The sequence below is a fragment of the Branchiostoma floridae genome, chromosome 5 (genome assembly GCF_000003815.2).
Source record: "Branchiostoma floridae strain S238N-H82 chromosome 5, Bfl_VNyyK, whole genome shotgun sequence".
Classification (NCBI taxonomy): domain Eukaryota; kingdom Metazoa; phylum Chordata; class Leptocardii; order Amphioxiformes; family Branchiostomatidae; genus Branchiostoma; species Branchiostoma floridae.
The window spans coordinates 12991630-13011650 of record NC_049983.1 but is presented as its reverse complement, the minus strand read 5'-3'; the positions used below and the strand labels follow the sequence as shown (position 1 = coordinate 13011650).

General features: G+C 43.0%; 4 protein-coding genes across 4 annotated transcripts in view; all 4 read right to left on the bottom strand.

Annotated features, from left to right (window-relative positions):
• Positions 1–2079, bottom strand: part of LOC118416908 — a 6289-nt gene extending 4210 nt beyond the window's left edge. The window contains exons 1-4 of the mRNA XM_035822194.1: positions 2015–2079; positions 1480–1629; positions 751–1011; positions 171–274 (exon numbers count right to left, since the gene is read on the bottom strand). Of these exons, the coding sequence (XP_035678087.1) occupies positions 171–274; positions 751–1011; positions 1480–1618 (504 nt within the window). The 5' untranslated portion in view covers positions 1619–1629; positions 2015–2079. The remainder of the gene's footprint in view (positions 1–170; positions 275–750; positions 1012–1479; positions 1630–2014) is intronic.
• A 2627-nt stretch (positions 2080–4706) lies between these two features.
• LOC118416818 lies at positions 4707–7788 on the bottom strand. The gene is made up of 7 exons (XM_035822080.1): positions 7739–7788; positions 7215–7344; positions 6516–6776; positions 5932–6026; positions 5622–5714; positions 5214–5307; positions 4707–4948 (listed from the first exon to the last, which is right to left on the bottom strand). Exons 2-7 carry the CDS (start codon positions 7342–7344, stop codon positions 4842–4844), a joined length of 780 nt encoding a protein of 259 aa, XP_035677973.1. The 5' UTR covers positions 7739–7788; the 3' UTR covers positions 4707–4841.
• Positions 7789–9494: 1706 nt separating this feature from the next.
• Positions 9495–13397, bottom strand: LOC118416759. The gene is made up of 7 exons (XM_035821990.1): positions 13300–13397; positions 12870–13022; positions 12224–12490; positions 11284–11378; positions 10322–10402; positions 10032–10125; positions 9495–9697 (listed from the first exon to the last, which is right to left on the bottom strand). Exons 2-7 carry the CDS (start codon positions 13000–13002, stop codon positions 9591–9593), a joined length of 777 nt encoding a protein of 258 aa, XP_035677883.1. The 5' UTR covers positions 13003–13022; positions 13300–13397; the 3' UTR covers positions 9495–9590.
• Positions 13398–14636: 1239 nt separating this feature from the next.
• LOC118416758 lies at positions 14637–17596 on the bottom strand. The gene is made up of 7 exons (XM_035821988.1): positions 17524–17596; positions 17118–17271; positions 16446–16712; positions 16114–16208; positions 15721–15807; positions 15302–15395; positions 14637–14835 (listed from the first exon to the last, which is right to left on the bottom strand). The coding sequence occupies exons 2-7, from the start codon at positions 17248–17250 to the stop codon at positions 14729–14731; spliced, it is 783 nt and encodes a 260-aa protein (XP_035677881.1). The 5' UTR covers positions 17251–17271; positions 17524–17596; the 3' UTR covers positions 14637–14728.
• Between the last annotated feature and the right edge of the window lie 2425 nt (positions 17597–20021).

Below are 20021 nucleotides of genomic sequence, written 5' to 3'. Positions count from 1 at the left end.
AGTGAGTAAGTGAGTAAGTGAGAGTGAGTGAACGAGTGAGTGAGTGAGTGAGTGCTAGGAGAAGAGATAAAGAAAGAGAGGATCACACAGGGACAGTTAGAGCTTTTTCGTCTGCAAAACTACTAGAACGAGCTTCACAGCTTCGCATCCAAGTCTAGGATGGTCTCTACCTTCTTGGCGATGGCGATGGACATTTTCTTCATGGTGCTCTTGCTGTCCATCTTCAGGTGCATCCTGGTCTTCAGGTTCATATTCTTGATCTTGCCGAAAGCCACTGGGGGGAAAAAGTCAGGAACATTGTTTTCTATATTGCGCTGTTGCAATCCCCGTGTAGCACAGAAAGCCAACTACTGGTATTATGGAACGTTCTTTTATTTAACTATAGGATAATGCTAGCATTGCCATTTGTACTGATTGGTTATTCTAAGAAGACAGTTTTGCTGGGCAGTCTAACACCACCGCAACGTCCGTCAACGAATTGATCGATAGATTGTTGGCGTTGTTACTAAGGCGACCCCACTGAGCTATCACTGCAACCTAAAACGAATTTTTTTCTATTTCATAAAGGGTATATCATACAAAATGTAATAATGTATGATATCATGACCGAAAAGACAACTAGCGTAAACAAATTTTTCTATACAATTCGTTGAGCGATCTGTCAAATTCCAGGTCGCATAGCGAGCGCGGTGAGAGCTCTGTCCTAGCTGAAAGTAGGTATAAGGTGTACATGAAACATGCTGGACTCACGTTTCTTGGTGGTGGGCTCTGGAGTGAAGAGGGAGGCGAGGGAGCTGGTGAGGCTGGTCTGGACGTTGTCAATGGCGGTGGTGGCGTGCTCCAACATAGCCATGAGGCCATCATGGAGGATCTGTCCGATCTCGGTCTGCAGCTCGATCTGACGCTTGCCGGTGACCAGGTCGGTCAGCCACTGACCCGCGCTCTGAATGGCTTCTCCTACCAGCTGCTGGGCGGCCTGGCCGATGATGGGCACGTAGGTGTCGACAAGTTCTAGAGTAAAAATAGATAAAACTCACAATGCGGTGCCGCACAGCTGTGAATGTATTCTGAAAGGTGTTTACATGCAAAGCACATTTATTTTTTCGTCTTGTCTTTCATATCATACTTTTCGTTCCAGAAACCTGCCCGTCGGGCCTTGGTTTGGAAATATGACGTAGGCCTAGTAGACATGCACTCATCGGCCACAAGTCCTCACAATCCTTATGAATATACACAAATTATGCCTTTGATTATTTATATCATGTTCTGCGCGTTGTTTTGTCTTTTGATTTATATCATACATGTATCATTATGTCGTTCCCGAAAGCTGCCCGGTCGGTAAATGTGACGAAGGCCTAACGTCCAAATGATAGAAACTTGTCAAGATCTTAATTTCCTGACTGTAAGGCTATTGGTCACGAAATCTCTCTCTCTCTTCTACTGGATAAATTTGTTTGTAAGAAACCTGTGAGTGCTTACCCTGTCCGACCGTCTGAGCGTGGTCCAGGATGGAGGACGCGGCCTCGGTGATGGCGCCGGAGATGGTGTCCAGGATGCGGGGCTCGGCGGAGCAGGCGCCGGACAAGGCCAGCAGGACGAACACGGCAAGGAACTTCATGGTAGATAATTCTGGACGGCACAAAAATCAAAATACTACTTTGAACGTCTAACAAACAAACAAACGAAAACTCGCCAGTTAGTCGTAAAGGCTTCAGGAACCTGTATGGATGACACTTAAAGACACGACGCCAATATGATCAAACATATTGTATCAAAATGTATCGGTTCACTATCGCTTAAAAAAACAGCAATTGGAAGAACATCCCACACACAAACGCATGTGCACATACGCATATACGTGATTCTACACGTGAATTTTCGAGTTGTATTAAGCAACACTCTACAAGTGACCAATGCACAACTACATAATAGCTACCAGTGAATCATAAATACTAGGCATCTTCAATGCACCATTGGGTGCTCTAGAAACAAACACCCACAGGAACACACTCACCTGTTCTTGGCGCGGTAACACCGGTGTCTGTCAGTCTCGTACTTGTGATGAGTGAGGATGACTGTCCGAAGATGACACGTATTTATCCCTGGATGTACAAACAACAGGTGTCTTGTCCCTTCCGACATTCCCATCTCCAGCTCCGGAGAACAATATTTATTGTTTACGTCCGTTATCACAACTATGACCACACCGAATGCACAGTGATGCACGGTGGACGCGTTATCTACTAATGCTATTGGCAGTACCTCTTACGCTATGTTGGGTTTGTTTGGTTAGGAATAGATGCTTACAAAAGGAACGCACACATGGTAAAAGAGTGGTCGTATCTCATTGGAAAATTCCAAGCATTTTACCCGAAACAAAGGAATGACTTTGTTAAAATCACATATCCTTGTTGTAGGTAACATTCACATCATAGAAATGTATTTTAACACTTGATACATGATAGAACAAGTGTCTTCATACTTACAAGAATAGAAAGGTTACCGATTCCAGTTACACTTATCATATACCATATACCAAAAGATTGAAAAGGAAATATTTGAGTTTTTCTATTGGTGTGTTTTTGTAATGGCAAATCACTCAATAACGACAATGTTGTGTTATTCCACAGATAGTTGTAAAGTCCAAAATACCTGGCATGCCAATTTATAATACTATCAAACAAACATGTTTTTCTAGATACAAATTTGAAGACGTCATCACCTGTAATTATTTCCACCACTTACTGATGATACACACGGTACTGTTTGCTCTCGGAAAGGACTGTGATAATTATTTCGGAAAATATCTCTATAAGTGCGCAAACAAACGGTTCACGCGCATAGATTCTTGTCATTGTCTTCATACAAGCAGAGACATGAAAAAGTTTAGCTTAATTAAGGAATATATCATCTGTATGCTATATCTGTATGCGGGGGTAATATTGTATTTTTGAGGGACAATACGGAACGTCGAATTCACAGTTCTCCGACATACCATGTACCGGCACAAGCAGATATCATACAAACACGAGGTGTGGTCCTGCGTCAGTTTGCCCCTTGATAATAAAATACTAAAAACGGAAACGGAAGATGATTCATCAAGATATGTAAGGTCTGTCACGTCAAGAACAAATTAGCCTCAAAAGGACACAACTGCATCACCTGTACTTTACCCTCTCTAACCATCATCGCTGATTCCAACAGTATGATAAGTTATGACGATGCTGGGATCTGACACCGCTATATGAACATGCCCGTAATGCCGACTTTCCCATAGGGGGCGACCTCACTGAGACCGAGTGGCCAAGGAACTGCACAGATGAAAAACGACTCTTTTAACGCTTCTTGTGAATTATTGTCTTCTCAGGGACGCCGTTATATTTTGCATTATATTCCAATTATGATGTGAAGGATTAATAATCGCCTTCTGGTGGAATACAGGCCTTATCCAGATGAATTGTCGGGTTCCGTCTCCAAATATTCTCTCAGCTCATGTGGTGTTCTATACATGTTCTATACGGAGGGACATTACGAATGGAACAAATTTCATATCTCATCTCCTACGTTTATTTCTTTTCATTTTTATGGTATGTCTACTTCTTATACCTGCCTCTAAAACCTTCTGTTTGGGCTATGTGGTGTTTGTTCCGCTGACCTCTTTGACAAGGTGTTCAGAGAGTCTAATGTCCTTATTCAGGACTAAATATACAATACTTGTATACAGGGGACCACCAGTCCGGCTTTACGTGGATTTACTATAGAGTTCTGGAGGCGTCATTTCTGTATTGAAACGTGGATTTTGTTCGAATGATCCCTGTACTAAATTTATATAGATTATAGGACGGCAGTGTTTCAGTCATCTGTAATGGGATGGGTACAGTGGTATGTTGTTTTCTTATTTGTCTTAACGTTATACAAACTATTGCTGCCCCCAACAACCATTTCAAGTGCCATGTTTGGGCTTAGGTCACAATTGTACTGGTGTCCGTCAGCGATGTAGTCCCGACCGGCCCCCAAGCCACAAAAACGTACAGGTATTACTAAAAAAACAAGAACAAGAACGAAACGTAAAAGAGTCGTTTTTTATTGATAAGATTTGTTGAGTTTAAATTTTGCTGATGACTAATTTTCTTATGTTCTCTGCATTTTGTTGTCTTTTTACTTTATGTACGAGCGTATATCTGTTCGAGGAGAGCAACCAGATAAGCAATATTGCCCTTTTCATGTATCTTATCCTCGATCCTTACATCTTTCTTATCCTCGTTGAATACATTTGAAAAAAAATGTACCTCCGGAATTCATGATGATAAGTTATAGAATGACACTTATGCGTTTATTGTCTTTTGACAAACATGTACATCTGCACATATCCCCATGATGCCAGATAGACGTTTTGGTCATATATAAACCAACAACTGCAGTTTCTTCGCCAAAAGGGCTTCTTATCTAATAAGCTTCTAGAAACCAGGCCTTCGAAAACGGCCAATATTACTTTCCCATACCCGATGGGATTATTCTCCCCGTGGAGGTTTCGGTCGGGAAATAGCAGTGGCCGGGATTTCCTACGACTGGCACATATATGAGAAATCCAAGCCACTACTATCATCTCATCCGAAACCTCTGCTTGGCGAATACTTGGGATTGATGTGGCCAGAAATGACAAGCAATGTAGGTTAGGAGAAGAAAGAACAACATGACTCAATGGCTTTGATATTCCGACAAACATTTTATTGTGCGTACTTGAAAAAACGATTGTAAGTCACAGTGGACGAACAGACTTCAGCAGTCATGATGTCCGTGATATGAGGTATATATGCTCTACTGTAAGGTATATGCGTGACTTAGGCCGAGGTCTCGGCACCGAAGCTCTCCTGGAACTGGTTGGTGACGGAGCCGGCGAGGGTCTGGGCGTCATCGATGAAGGGCTGGGCAACGGCATTGAGCTGGTCTGTAGGGAATGAAATGTACATGTTGTGATATGTTATTTCTACATCGTTCAGCTATACACTACAGAATCAAGTAAAATGCGGCCCGTCTCATGTTTTGATTTGTGTGGTCTGTCGCCGACCAAGATCTGCTCTCAAGTCTATCTACAGTTTGTCAGAGTATGTAACGTTGAGTACAACAACTACTACTACACAAATAAGGGGAATCACCCTTTCTGTCCGTCATTATGCTAGCGTTACATTTAGTTCACACCGCAATGTACGTACCCATGGTGCCCTGGAAAGTGCCGCTGACGTTGTTGACAAACGTGGTGGCGTGGTCAAGAATCTGCTGGCCTGCAGCGGTGGCGGCGTCAACAAGCTGCCAACAAACACAACCAACGTTAAGTGAATATTTTTATCTATGCCGAGAGAAAGTAGTGCTGTGGAAACTCATTGTGTCACAGTATGTCATAGTGTGCGTTCTCGCCACTCTTTCCACTATGACGGTGCTCTCGCCGCTCGCTCTCTCCTTCTCTTTCTCTCCTTCTCTCTCTCTCTCTCTCTCTCTCTCTATTTGACAGATCGCTCGATGGTTTGTATAAACAAACGACTCTTTCTACACTTTGTTTCCATCCGTATTAGGTCGCAAAGAGAGCGCAGCGTGATCGCCCTTTAGTTGAATGGATGCCTTACCTGGTTGAAGGACTGGGTGGCAGCATCCACAACGGGCTGGAAGAGCTGACCGGCGGCGGCGGTAAGGTCGTCAAAGAAGCCACGTGCCTTGGCCTGGAGTCATAGCAAAGGTGAAGAAATGTGAACACGTTGTGTCAAGGTACTCAAGGTCCTCAACACCATCATTACAAAACCTACACGTTATGTTTCAATATAAAATGGGAGTATACTGCCTTCCTACTATGTTTCACAGGATACATGTTTAAAACGTTAAAAATCTACGGTGATATCCAGATTACTTTCTTTTCTACTAGAGACAGAGGAATCTCACCATCTTGTTGAGAGACTTGGACAGGTGCACAAGCATCATCTGAGAGCGCTGCTTCATCATGACCTTGTTCTTCTTGTTGATCTTCTTCATATCAACTGAAAAAAATGGAGGATATCCACGGGTTATGACGCATCGACCTCGAGCTCTTTGATATGTTAGTGCAAATCAGATGGCATTGGAAGAAGAGTTTATGGTGTTTAGATAGCGAGAACAGAGACTGACAATGGGCAGTGACTTCCCAGCCGTATTTCATTCACAAAAGAAAAATGTTCAGGCGTTGAAACTATATTTTGAATAGAGAACTGATTCAACTTCCCTTTTGGTTCTGGTAAAACAATCGTTTTCAATAACTTAGATCTGGCTGGTTCGAAACATACCTAATATGAACTCGAAGGTTACACACATCAGTGTCAGGTCGCAGTGAGAGCGTTGCGTGATCGCCCTCTAGTTGGAACTATGAAAGGGGGCCTTACCTGGTTTACAGAGTTGTGGAAGACTGGATCGAGATCACTTTCCTTTCCTTTCCAGAGCTGTTATGCCAGATAACGTTAGATGATACTTTAATAGATGAACAAAACTCTTACCCAGCATCTTCACAGCCTTAGAGTCGTCGAACAGGTTGGCCACGCCGTCCTGGAGGGCCTGGCTGACCTGCTGCACGGTAGCGATGACCACCTCCTCCAGGTACTGGATACCACTCTGCAGCACCTCCACGACGGTGTCCAGCAGGCCGCGCTTGGAGCCGCTGAGCAGGCCGGTCAGCGAGTCGCCTGCCGACTGTATCGCTTCTCCCACTAACTGCTGGGCGGCCTGGCCGAGGACGGGCACGTAGGTGTCAAGAAGGTCTGGATAGGATAAAAGGCGAGGCGTGTTTTTCTGAGGGAAAGTTATGCTTATCATTCTGATACAGATAAATCGTTATAATGAGTTATACTATGACATTCGGTCCAGTATCAACATATGTCATCTTCACAAGAAGAGCATTTTTGGTAAGTCTCACACAGTTAGTGATGTAGCATGCAGTTGATGTATGACTCTACTTTTAGAGACTTTCATAGATTGATACTGGTACAGTAATAAGACTGTCCACACTTCTTCTATAGTTTCTTAAGTTCTGCGTTTGCTTAATGGAATTTAACATGGTTTAGTTAGATGGGCGACCTTATTTTTCTTCTGTACAGTCGTTTAGACAATCTGCTGCCTTCTGAGTGATTCTACACCAAACAAGGTTTGGTGCATAAGAAAACCCATGTCGGACTATTCACATTTCTGTGAGTACTAACCTTGTGCGGTTTGCTGGGCGTGGTCGACGATAGGGTCGAGGAGCTGGGTCTGCACTCCGTCCCACAGGTCGCTCCAGAAGTCGGCGTGGGCGCAAGCCACAAGGGCGAAGAAAATAATGAACTTCTTCATCTAGAAGTAAAAGTACGAATAGATTCATGTATTTTACAGATCTATGTATGTTAAGGCCGGCCGACGAACACATGGAGACAAACAGTGGAGAAAGTGGAGTGCTTTTAACCATACCTATAGTATCCAGAGGGTTGTTAAAGACCAGAAGAGATGGAGATTTTTTTGTTGCTGCCCTACATGCTAGGAAGCACAAGGAACAGTAAGTTGAGTACCATCCTCTGTAGTGACCGCTGCCTAAATCCTTTCGCTAGCGGAGAATGGTACTCAGGCTAGCAGTACGTAAGTATTAGTAAGTATGCATCTTTACTGTGACAAAAATTACGAAAATAGAATTACCTGATGAATAAAAGTGCGAGAAAACAGAATCGTTGGATACAACTGAATAACAACTCACCTTGAATAAGAGTCTTTAGTCGGTAGTCACGACAGAACAGTCAGCAGGTATGTGACACACCCTGCACATCACCCGTATTTATATCTGTCCTGTGAGACAGAACAGGTGATAATCAGGATGTGTATCCTCTTCAGGGGAAGGAAATAATGTTTGTCTTTACACGATGAGGTAAAGTGGGGTGTTGATTTTCTAGAATTTCCAAGGCCGACGTCGACCCATCATGCACGTAGCAGGTAACAAAATGCGTCATTGATTTTCATAACGCACATGGCGCGTGTTAATCGTAATGCGAATCACCAAGATGTATTTGTTAAGATTACTGTCACAAGCAACATTCCAGCACATATAGAGTGCAAACTATATGATATAGCCTAACATAATTTCTTCATTGTATAAGCCGAACGGACTTCTGATATGAATGGTTAATCCTGCAATGTGCTATCACAAAATATTTAACCTTCAACAAGGAAAATTCATCCACTGCAACATTTCCGTTATAGCCTGATGTCACCATGACTCCACGGAAGTGTATTTGATTTTTTTTTCAGATAGGGTACTTCACTTATGACGTCACTGGCAAATTTCACCAATTTCACCTTATATGAATCGTACAATTTACCACATGTCAGGACCAAGGAGGTTATAATGTCCTTGTCAAAACCGAGTGTTGCCGCTGATACCGCAAAATAAGTCTGAAAAAGCTTAAAAAGCTTGCAACATCGGATAAATATCCTGTATTGAAAAACTTTAAGTTTATATATGCGTGTTTGTTGCATCGGTTTTGAGGCGTCATTCGGACAACAGGTTTGTTCCATCGATGTTGAGACGTCATTCGGGCAACAAAAAAGTACCCTAACGGTGATTGCTTCCGGCGGATCCCTGGTGACCTCGCTTCTGTCCGCTTGTAGGATGTACGCAAATATTAACGAATAGTTATCGAGTAGGCATGTTCCGGCGGAACATATACATATTGACAAGCCTCACGTACGATTTTTCTCATTCTTCCAACATGAAAATGCTAGTGGCAAGGTGTTCTAGTGCTGATGTCACAATGTTCGACGCTGAATGTCCATTGATTAAATCTATCAACTGTTTTCAAAATTGTAACGTTACCTTTGCCATCGTCCATTGGCTACCTAACCATCATGTGTTAGTTTTACCAAGTGATGTGACTACCATGTCTCTGGGTTGATGTGGCTCTATTGTACAACAATTCTATATTCTTTAAGTTTGATAGTTGCCCAGCGAATTAAGTGCCGAATATCAACAAACGTACCCCATGAAGCACGATCATCCATTTTTGTGTATGCAGATTTCAACAAGAAACGACATTGAAAGGTTTGTGCTGGTAGGAGGGTAGATAACTTGTCTCAGGAAACTTGTGTTGGCTCAATTAAGGCTTGTGTTGACAGAGACAATGTTGTGACATCACCCGTTTATAGTTGATTTGTTAGTAAAATTTGTCTTAAGGGCAGGTGATTACTAATAGCCAATACATTTGATTTAATTCATTTATAGATCCAATAATGTTTAAGGTTCTTCACCCTCCCGTGATACGCCCCAAGGAATTTCCGTTGGAACTGCAGAGGACAATCATGTGAATCCTGCAGCCCACTATGCATAACATATTGAAATACTGCAGAGAGAGACATTGCCTATCACCTGCATTCGTCTGACGTGTTCCTTTTTGTAGACTAATACATAACCTGTAATCATTCCTAACACCTATCGTCAAAAGAGACACGACAAGCAAAAGTTCTTTTTAATTGTACGTTTTATTCATTATAAAATCTCACGCATGTTTTGCCGTGTTGTATTTGATTGCAACTCGTATCTATCGATGTTTGTTTCTTTAAGCAGTGGTGTCGAGGCCGAAGGTTTCTTGGAATTGGTTCTGGATGGAGGACACGATGGTTTGGGCGTCATCAACGTTCTCCGGGCCCACGTTCAGGATGTCCTCTGTTGTGCCATGAACAAGAATGAACAGATTATCTTTCTGTCCTTTATTAAACTCTTTGTCTCCCCTCCCCTTCAACACGTAAGTGTTGCCTGGTGAAGTGACTTTAAAAGTGCCAGATTCTTAGGCATATTCTTGAGTAAAAACTGTTACTTGTCACTGGAGCTTGGAAACAAAGTAGGAACATGTCGTTTGATGTTGCAATTGGTCATTGTAGTTTAAAGGTATCGAATATATTAGATGTCCGATAATCTGTGGTCAGATGACCTCTTTGTTCAAGTTCCTATGATAAATGTGTTTTTTTTTGTGCGTTTACTAGTATACGTTTGTGCTTACGGTAGGTCTGCTGCAGTTGGGCGCTGACGTTGTTGACCAGGTCGCTGCCGTGGTCAAGGATCTGCTGTCCAGTGGCGGCCGCAGAGTCAACAAGCTGTGGCACAAATTTACGGCAATGACATAAATACCATTGCCGCCATTATCGCTTTGTTGCCACCTAACATACATTCCTATCTATTTTACATCCAGAATATGATTTGTACGGTAGGTCCATAGACGTAACTTTCTAAGACTGCACTATGTATGGGATGTATATATATATATGAAATGTAGGTATGATTCAGACTCACGTTGTTGAAGATCTCGGAAGCCTGGTCGACGGCAGCCTGGAAGAGGTTACTGGGGTGCAGAAAGTCGAAGAAACCGCGGGTCTGTTCACAAAGAAATATATCAGTCATCACGGATACAGTTTGGACTCAGTATCACAAGCATCAGGTTTGATGGGAAAGCAAGGATCTTTGAAATGTCGAGCTGGTTGAGTATAGTACGAGGGGCGTGCAATTAGTAATGGTCCTGACCCATTTCCCATAGCAGGAGATTAATGAAACTTGGCACAGTTATTAGTCTTTCTCTTCATAGGAATCACCCAGAGTTATGCATTTCTCCCATCGTTTGATGCAGCTCTGGACACCGATTTTGTAGGACACCCCAGGTTGGTCCTCCAACTGATGCCTCATCAATGGCACAAGAGGGACGACCAGGTCTGGGAGCTGTTTCCACAGACTTCCAGCCACGTTTGAATTCAGGATGCCAGCGTTTTACAAGGTCATATGATGGGGCATCATCACCATAAGTTTCATTTATTTCATCAAAAGTCTTCTTTGGTGCGCGTCCTTTCAAATACAAAAACCGGATCACTGCGCGACACTCAACTGGTTCCATTTCACACCTGGTCCATTTCGCACCTGACTAAGTTCAAACACCAGTAAATCAGAAACCACAATTAGTTCAGAGCTGTCTTTTGCAACATAACCTATAGAGATATGAATTATTACACATACAAAATTTCATTTAGATCAGACAACTGGAAGTGGGTCAGGACCATTACTTATTGCACGCTCCTCGTATAGTTCTAGCTCACTTATATAAAGTGGAAGATCACAACAAAAACGACAAAAAAAGAAAACATGTCTTGTTGTGTCAGTGTCTAATTTTTTTCCTTCATAAGATAATGTTCACCTAAGGGTAACATACGGAAACTTAGGACAGATTTGTCAGATAATTTTGGCGTATGCGACGACAAAGGGTTTACCTTCTTGGCGATAGCGTAGTTCAGCGTCTTTATCATCTTTTGGCCTGCCTTCTTGATGGAAACCTTACCCTGAATGGACATGCGGATAAGGGAGCCTGAAAAACAAAACACGTAACAGTTACATGTTACTCATCGATCTGAAACATATCTCATATCTCATCTGAAACATATCTCAACTCCTTTTGTAATACTCTATTTGAAAATGATACTTGAAATCCAACACAAGAACCTTAGAGGAGTTTGTGTCGCGCGTTCTTGCTGCTATCGTCTGTGACTTTGAGACTTTATCCGAAAATCCATTAGTGACGTGCCCTAGGGCACGCCACTAATCTTCCTGGACTTCATACATAGACATAGATAACATACATACAGTGGACAATATTTACAAACATCATTTAAAAACAGTCATGATATATACACAATACGCAAGTTATGGAACAGCCAAGATCATTTTTCCAGACAGGAGACCAGGTCACAGAGACCAGTTTTGAAGGACCTTGAAGATAGGGCGGACTGTAGTGCTATAGGTAGCCGATTCCACATTGATGTTGCTCTATACCTGAAAGTTCTTTTTAAGGAGTTTGTTCTAGGTTTGTCCAACTTGAACGTTCTACCTGAAGCAAAACGAGTGCTGTGATTGTGATGTTTCTTAACAAAAGACAGTTTACTGCTGAGACAGACAGGTTCATTGGTCAACACAATTCTCCTGAAAGTAGTCATAGTGTTCAGTAACAATCTAGTGTTCACAGATTTCCATTTTGGTCTCATCTGGAGGAGACGATTAGCCTTATTCTGTACTCTCTGTAGAAGATTTAAGTTCCTCCTTGTTGTGCAAGACCACACTGGGCTACAGTAGTCAATATGAGACAATACCAGACATTCAATTACTATGTTTAACAATGTGATGTTGTCCCTACGGTACAGGATTAAGATGGTGCACCTTTGGTGGCACGAGCGGGGCTGGAGCCGAAGAGGTTCTGCATGGCCTGTGTGACGGTGGTCTGCACCTCCTGGATGGTCTGGGTGGTGCCCTCCAGGAGACCCATGATGCCGTCGTGGAAGATCTGTCCGATCTCGGTCTGCAGGTCAGCCTGGCGCTTGGAGCCGCTGATCAGACCGGTCAGCGACTCTCCTGCCGACTGGATGGCTTCTCCCACCAGCTGCTGGGCGGCCTGGCCGAGGACGGGCACGTAGGTGTCGACGAGGTCTGTAATTACAAGAGGGATCAGTGTAGGCTGTTCATCGGGTCGTCTAACAAGCATTTTGATGTGGCAAAATTCGCGTTGCTGTCGCAACAATACTAGTGCTAAACTCAACATTGCTTTTGTGTTGATGCTGTACAGTACGCGTGACATTGTAGTACTGTAGACATGAATAACAAAATCGGCTTGTGTCGCGCACAAAAATTAAATTGGAAATGATTTTGAAACTAGACAATGCTGCGATTACAATGGACCATGAATGAAAGAACTATGGCTCTGTGATGCAGTGCCATACACGTCGTACGTAAGAAGTACACTTGGGATAGCTTAGTGAAAGAATAAAGCTTTTAAACTAGTCCCTCAGAATCAACCGAATGTACTTACTCTGGGCGGTCTGTTGGGCGGTATCGATGATACCCTGGAAAGCGGCGGTGGCGGCAGCGGCCAAGTCGTCCAAGAGACCGGCCTGGGACCCGCCGAGGAAAGCGAAGAGAGTGAAGATGATGAAGGCTTTCATGTTGCTATTTTGTAGTGTTGCTGCAAGAGATAAGATAAATCTAGATTCGACTGTTCGGTCTGTGAGATTTTCAGCTTCGTGGTTGTCAGATGAAGACTATATTTTTTCCAAATCTCTGTATCATGTACTCATTTGATGTGTCTATATTCAAAGCTTTACAGAATACAGCAACATTGGTTTAACACATAGTACTACAGTAGATTCCTGAATAACCAAGGCCGAACATAAGCAACTAAACGATCGTCGTCTTAAAAACACAAGAAGATACACGATAGCCTGGTATCAAAGACAACTCACCTTGAGTTGCTGTTAGCGCAATATCTTAAGTTGTTTCAAATGAGGTAGAGCTTGGACAGTTAGCTGATTTATAGCCTAATTGAGTGAACGTGGCAGCTGTACCGCACCTATTCCCCGACATCGTGTCTCCCTCCCTGTCCGAAGAGTAAACAAGAATAAAGAGGGATCCTAATTTTTCCTCCGGTCCCGAGTGATCCTATTTATATAGGACAGGGACATGCAGCTGACACGTGAAGTCGTGCTCCCCTAACCCAGAAATAGCTCTGGTAGTGCGGCTACACAATTGATAGAATTTTTCACAATCACGGCGGTAATGACCGTAAAAAATGGAAATCATTTGGCGTTATCCCAGTGCAACACGATTGATTGAATATGTCGGTTCGTGTATACAATTAAGGAGAATGCTTCAAACTTGAGCAAATGCCCAATGATTGTCAGGCATGCCAAGGATTGTTACTTCAAGATAATGTAATAGCTAGTCGGTTTTATAGGAGTTGGCAGTCGGAAAAGACTACACGGACATAAACTGCTGGTCTGTTGGTTGGTCATCTGTAGATTTAATGGTCGGTGACCCGCCTGAACCTTATCTACAGACGTGTGGGCAAATGTTGATTTGGTTATTTCATTATCAGCTGCACACTGCGTAAGCGATGTTCACTTTGTCTGAGCAAACTGAGAAATATTTACTGCATCCTTTAAAACGGCAAAATCTGGAATATTGATACACTAATTTCGATGATATGAGTGCTGCATTATAAGTTTTAAGATATGATTTAGGCATCGAAATACTTTTTATAGTCAGGTTGCGCAACAAATGGTAGGTTGTCCATGTGCATTTAGGTTGCCACAGGCCCAAATCCTAGACACTTCAAGCTTCTCAATAATTCAACATTAGTAGACCTAACATGCATAACATATTTGGGAATATCATTCCTGAAAGCTACGAAAGCCGACAGCGACGCCACCTATACACCCGTACGGGTCCGACAATGTTTTAGAAATAGAACGTAGACTACGTTTGATACCTGCGCAACAGCTCTTAAAAGGGTATGGTTCGACAGAGATGTCCCGGAGTTTTCATCCTTCGCTTTGACAGTGGACTTTTGTGCTTATGTTGCATTTTGGGCAAAGTCCTGGTAGGGAAACTCTACATTATAGATAGAATGACGCTCTGATTTGAACAAAATATTTTTGTGCCTACTGACGGCAACTATGCATATACATATAGACATTGCCTATAACCTTTTCTTTAGCTATCGTGCTCATTCTTGTAAACTAATACCTAAACTGTATACATGCCTAACACTCATCGTCAAAAGAGACACGACAAGCACAAGTTCTGCTGATGGAATTTTATTCAATACAGAATCTCACGCATAATTATCGTGTTGTATCTGATTGCAACTCGTGCCTATTGATGTTTGTTTCTTTAGGCAGTGGCGTCGGCGCCGAAGGTCTGCTGGAACTGGTTCTGGATGGAGGACACGATGGTCTGGGCGTCATCCACGTACGGCTGGGCCACGTTCAGGATGTCCTCTGTTGTACCATGAACAAGAATGAACTGATTATTTTTAATTTCCTTGATGAAATTCTTTGTCCATCCTCTCCTCCAATACGCAAATGCTGCCAGGTGAAGTGACATAAATCGTTTCAATTTCTTATGCATATTTTCCTAAACATCTCTGGTCATTCGTCGATGAAGGTTATAGACATACAGGTAATAAGATACGCCAAAAAGCAGTTACTCAAGCTACTGGATATGGTTTTGGAAACGGTCGGACGTTTCAGACAGCCAACCGGCATCTTTCGTCAGTGACACTGCTCTCTGGCTATTGAAGCTTCCAAAAAGTTTGATGTTGACCATTGTTATACTGGTATGTAATTTGAAGGTATCGAATGGATGCTCGGTGTTATATGGTCAAATGAGTAGTTTGCTCAAGCTACATGCCAGGAGTTAATTCGATAAAATGTTCCTTTGTTACATTTATATGTTAGTGCTTACGGTAGGTCTGCTGCAGCTGGGCGCTGACGTTGTTGACCAGGGCGGTGCCGTGGTCAAGGACCTGCTGTCCAGCGGCGGTCGCGGAGTCAACAAGCTGTGGGACAAACGGCAATCACGTCAATATAACAGCTGCCATTCTTGCTATGGTGCTACATGATATACGTTTCTTCTGACAGTCTCTTTTACATTCATGTTGTGACATTTACGGTAAGTTCAAAGACGTAACTATGGGATGTGCGTGTATGTGTGATGTGTGATTTTATCTCAGTCTTCCATCATCAAAATGCTAGAGGCAAGGTGTTTCTGTACCAATGTCATCATGTGAATGTCACTAGATAGAAACGACGGTTCATAGACGTAACTTTCTACGACGTAACTATGGGATGTATGTGTGAAATGTTTGTATAACCCCGACTCACGTTGTTGAAGATGGCGGAGGCCTGGTCGATGGCGGGCTGGAAGATGGTGGACACACCGGAGGCCAGGGTGTCGAAGAAACCGCGGGTCTGTTCACAAAGAAATAGATCAGCCATCAGGGACACGACTCAATACGGACTCAATATAACCAACATCAGATTTTTTAAAGCGAGATCTTTTTAAAATGTTGAGCTGAGGAAGTACAGTGTAGTAAACTTATGTTAAGTGTAAGAGCACAAAAAAGAAAACATGTCCTGTTGTGTCTGTATCTAGTCTTTTTCATCACAAGATAGCACTGAACCTAACAAAAGGTGGTAAACTCTGAGCGGAATCTCAAGACAAATTTCTCAGGTATTAAAGTTTGGTATATGCGACGACAAGGACGTGTGGTTTACCTTCTTGGAGATGGCGTAGTTCAGCGTCTTCATCATCTTCTGGCCGGCCTTCTTGATGGAAACTTTACCCTGAATAGACATGCGGATAAGAGAGCCTGGAAAACAAAACACATAACAGTTACATCTCATATGTCATGTAACAAAATCAACTCCTTTTGTAATTATCAATTTGAAAATGATGCTTGAAAGCAAACACAAAGAACTTAAGAGGAGTTTGTTTCGCGCGTTTTTAAAGCTTTCCTCTATGATTATAGTTTATACAGGATTGAAATGGCCAACCCCTCTGGTAGCAAAACTCCCACGGCAAATTATCAGTTTGGTAGAAACTATACCTTTGGTGGCCGGGGCGGGGTCGGAGCCGAAGAGGTTCTGCACGGTCTGTGTGACGGTGGTCTGCACCTCCTGGATGGTCTGGGTGGTGCCCTCCAGGAGACCCATGACGCCATCGTGGAGGATCTGTCCGATCTCGGTCTGCAGGTCAGCCTGGCGCTTGGTGCCGCTGATCAGGCCGGTCAGCGACTCTCCTGCCGACTGGATGGCTTCTCCCACCAGCTGCTGGGCGGCCTGGCCGAGGACGGGCACGTAGGTGTCGACGAGGTCTGTAATTACAAGAGGGATCAGTGTTAATCTTCGTAGGCTGTTCATCAGGTGTCTAACAAGCATTTTAATGTGGCAGAATCCACATTGCTGTCGTGGAACAGTACATTTTTGTGTAACAGCGCCAAATTCAACATTGACTTTCTTGCATCTATTGATGCTGTACATTACATGTGGTAGTGGGCATGCATGAACAGCAAAATCGGCTTGTGCCAAGCACAAAAGGATGATAAGAATAACAAATTAGATTGACAACGATTTGGAAACTGGACAATGCTCCAGTTACAATGGAGTATGGATGGAAGAAATATAGAGCAGCAGATCGGTATGCAAGGCGTGCGTAAGATAGCTCTTTGAAAGAACACAGCCTTCGACCCAGTCCCTCAGAATCAACCGAATGTACTTACTCTGGGCGGTCTGCTGAGCCTCGTCGAGGATACCCTGGAAAGCGGCGGTGGTGGCAGCGGCCAGTTCGTCCAGGAGACTGGCCTGGGAACCGCCGAGGAGAGCGAAGAGGGTGAAGATGATGAAGGCCTTCATTTTGTGGTTTTTGTGGCGTTGCTGCAAGAGAAAGAAGAAGATTAGACTTAACTCTTCGTTCTGTCCGATTTTCAGCTTCGCAATTGTCTGAATTATTTTCGAACGTCAATCTCTATCTTACGTACTCATTTGATGGGTCAATATCAAATGCTTCAGAGAGTATCGCAAAATTCGTTTGCACATAGTACGGTAGAGACCTGAATAACTGAGGCCGGACATAAGAAACTAGACGATCGTAGAATGCATGACAGTCTGGTAGCAAAGAGAACTCACCTTGAGTTGCTGCTAGCGCAAGATGTGAGGTTGAATCAAGTGAGGTAGAACATGGGCAGGTTAGCTGATTTATAGCCGGTGTGCGTGAACGTGGCAGCTGTACCACACCTTACATCATGTCCGTCGGTGATGTCTCCTTCCATGTACGACTTTGAAGAGTAAACAAGAATATACAGTGATCTGCAATATTTCCTCCGGTCTTGAGTGTTCCAATCTATATATATCGAGGACAGGGACATGCACAGCAGCTGACACAGGAAGTCGTGTTCTCCTAACCCCGGTCTCTGGGAGTATGGCTACTCGTCAAATACATGTAACTGGATGATGAAATTTTTAACAATTAAGGCGGCAATGACCGCAGAATATGGAAGTCAATTAGAAACTGTTAATGCTTGCGACATTATCGCGGTGCACTACATGGTTGATTCAAAATGGCGGTTAGATTATACAAATCAAGGATTCAAGGACAAAGTTTGCAGCCTAGACCCTATGCCCTAAATGCCCTATGAATGTCAGCGATGCTACTTCAAGTGAATGTAATAGCTAGCGGCAATATGCGATCCTCTTGTAGCTCACGACCTTCTCACGACATTTCAAATAGCTGTAAGTCGTATTTATATCGCATCATAAATGAAAAGTGTGACGAAAGTCAGTTTTATAGTTATCGATACTTGTATAACTGGACAAAAACTGCTGGACTGTCGGTTAGTCATCTTACGGTCATTGACCCACCGAACATTATCTCCAGACGTGCGGGTAAATGTTGATTCTGTTATTTTATCATCAGCTCTAAACGATCGTGATGTTCACTTTGTCTGGGCAAACAAAAATTGTCATATCTTTCAAAATTGCTAAGTTCGAGAGATTGATACACTAATTTCGATGATATGACAGTAAATAATGCATTATAAGTTTTAGGATTCGAAGTACTGTTTAAAGCTAGGTTGCCCAACAAATGGAAGGTTAGCCCATGTGTATTAGGTTGCCATAGGCCCAAGGCCCTCATCTCGATCTATGTGAGTATACACTCTAAGCCTTTCAATCGTCATGGGATATTCTTCCTAAGGACGTTTTTTCCACCGTGTGTGTACTGAACAATGTTTAAACTCACGTTAACTCTACTAACGTTAAACTTTGGATTGAAAAGCTTAGAGCGTGCCAAAAGGCATATTCTATAACGTCAGTATGATAACTCAATATTCCATTCTTTATGCCGATTTTGATCCTTTGCGCACACAGCAGCACGTCGCTCGCATGGCACTCGCAGTCCTCTCCCTGAAACCAGGTAGCGCACTGCCCGAACTGAGTTTGATCACCTAATTATTGGGTATCTGCTTTTTTATTGGTGACGTCCAGTAGAAATGACGTAATGCCGGAGTAGATAAATGATCTGTTTGTCTACAAAGACGTTATGGTTGTAAACGGTACGTCATTTCCGGTCGGCGACACGCCTTGTATGATAGGATATGTCAGCTGATACAATTTATCCACAAGGTAGCCGTTCAAACCCCGATATTGGTGTGAGGCATTGCATTCATCATTTCGTAAGGTGACCGGGGGTCTGTGTATCAGGAGCTCTAGGCGTTGCCCTTAGGTGACACGCCTGTACACACGAAGGACTCCAACACCTTTATCGGGAAGAGTAGCGGGAACGATCCGCCCGGATGAAAATATGAGCTCGTAGAGAAGCCACTTACGCTACTTCTAGCTAAACGGAAAAAACGCCAAGCTTCACCCTTAACTGAGGATAGTCATCGTCAACTAAGGTGAAGCACGATGGTTAACTTTTATAACTTTTACGTTTTATTATCTATAGAGCAGAGAAGTAGACAAATCCACATGGACGGCGCAACTAATTAGTAATGATCTCACAATATAATGTTATACCGCCATTGCGTCATTCTACCATACATGGAAAAACTTTCTGCCATAACGGTGTGAGAATGTGTAGGGAAAGGTGTATAAATTGGTTTGCCCACCCGGACAACTCACACTGACTTTAAACAGTTGTTACTCTTCTCAGCGAATTTTACAGAGACGTACAGATACGTGTGATATGACATCTCTGTACGAGAGAACATTAATGGATTAGTCGATAAGGTTCCCTGGTGTACCCTACCTTACCGGTATGTAAATATTAACATTACCCCGCCCAGGGGACGCCTTTCCCAAGCCGGTGCGTGGAGGTGGACCTCTTCGTGTCAGCATAAACCACAAATAAATGTAATTATCTACTAGTAGATTTACCTACCCACTAAACAGGTACAGATGAATGTTAAGTACGACATATCTAGAATAGAATAGACTTCACAGTAAACATACTTTACAATGCCTTGATTATCCATATAGAACTATCCCCGTGTGTCTAATTACTAAACTTGTTCAAATGCGAGGGAGAATCATGATAAAAGATATTATGCCGCAAAATGAACAATAAGATGACATTATCTAAATCAGACATGTAGCTCTAATGATTGGAGCGTTGAAACGATGCGTGG

Excerpts from the sequence above, each read along its gene's own strand:
- LOC118416759 (XM_035821990.1), bottom strand. The coding sequence starts at position 13,002 with ATGAAAGCCTTCATCATCTTCACTCTCTTCGCTTTCCTCGGCGGGTCC. Across the intron at positions 10,403-11,283 it reads ACTACGCTATCGCCAAGAAG|ACCCGCGGTTTCTTCGACTT; the intron begins GTAAACCCTTTG and ends CTTTGTGAACAG. Across the intron at positions 10,126-10,321 it reads CTTCCGAGATCTTCAACAAC|CTTGTTGACTCTGCGGCCGC; the intron begins GTGAGTCTGAAT and ends TTTGTGCCACAG.
- LOC118416818 (XM_035822080.1), bottom strand. The coding sequence starts at position 7,344 with ATGAAGAAGTTCATTATTTTCTTCGCCCTTGTGGCTTGCGCCCACGCC. Across the intron at positions 6,777-7,214 it reads CGCCCAGCAAACCGCACAAG|ACCTTCTTGACACCTACGTG; the intron begins GTTAGTACTCAC and ends TATCCTATCCAG. Across the intron at positions 6,027-6,515 it reads TAAGGCTGTGAAGATGCTGG|TTGATATGAAGAAGATCAAC; the intron begins GTAAGAGTTTTG and ends CATTTTTTTCAG.
- LOC118416758 (XM_035821988.1), bottom strand. The coding sequence starts at position 17,250 with ATGAAGGCCTTCATCATCTTCACCCTCTTCGCTCTCCTCGGCGGTTCC. Across the intron at positions 16,713-17,117 it reads GGCTCAGCAGACCGCCCAGA|ACCTCGTCGACACCTACGTG; the intron begins GTAAGTACATTC and ends TTGTAATTACAG. Across the intron at positions 15,808-16,113 it reads ACTACGCCATCTCCAAGAAG|ACCCGCGGTTTCTTCGACAC; the intron begins GTAAACCACACG and ends CTTTGTGAACAG.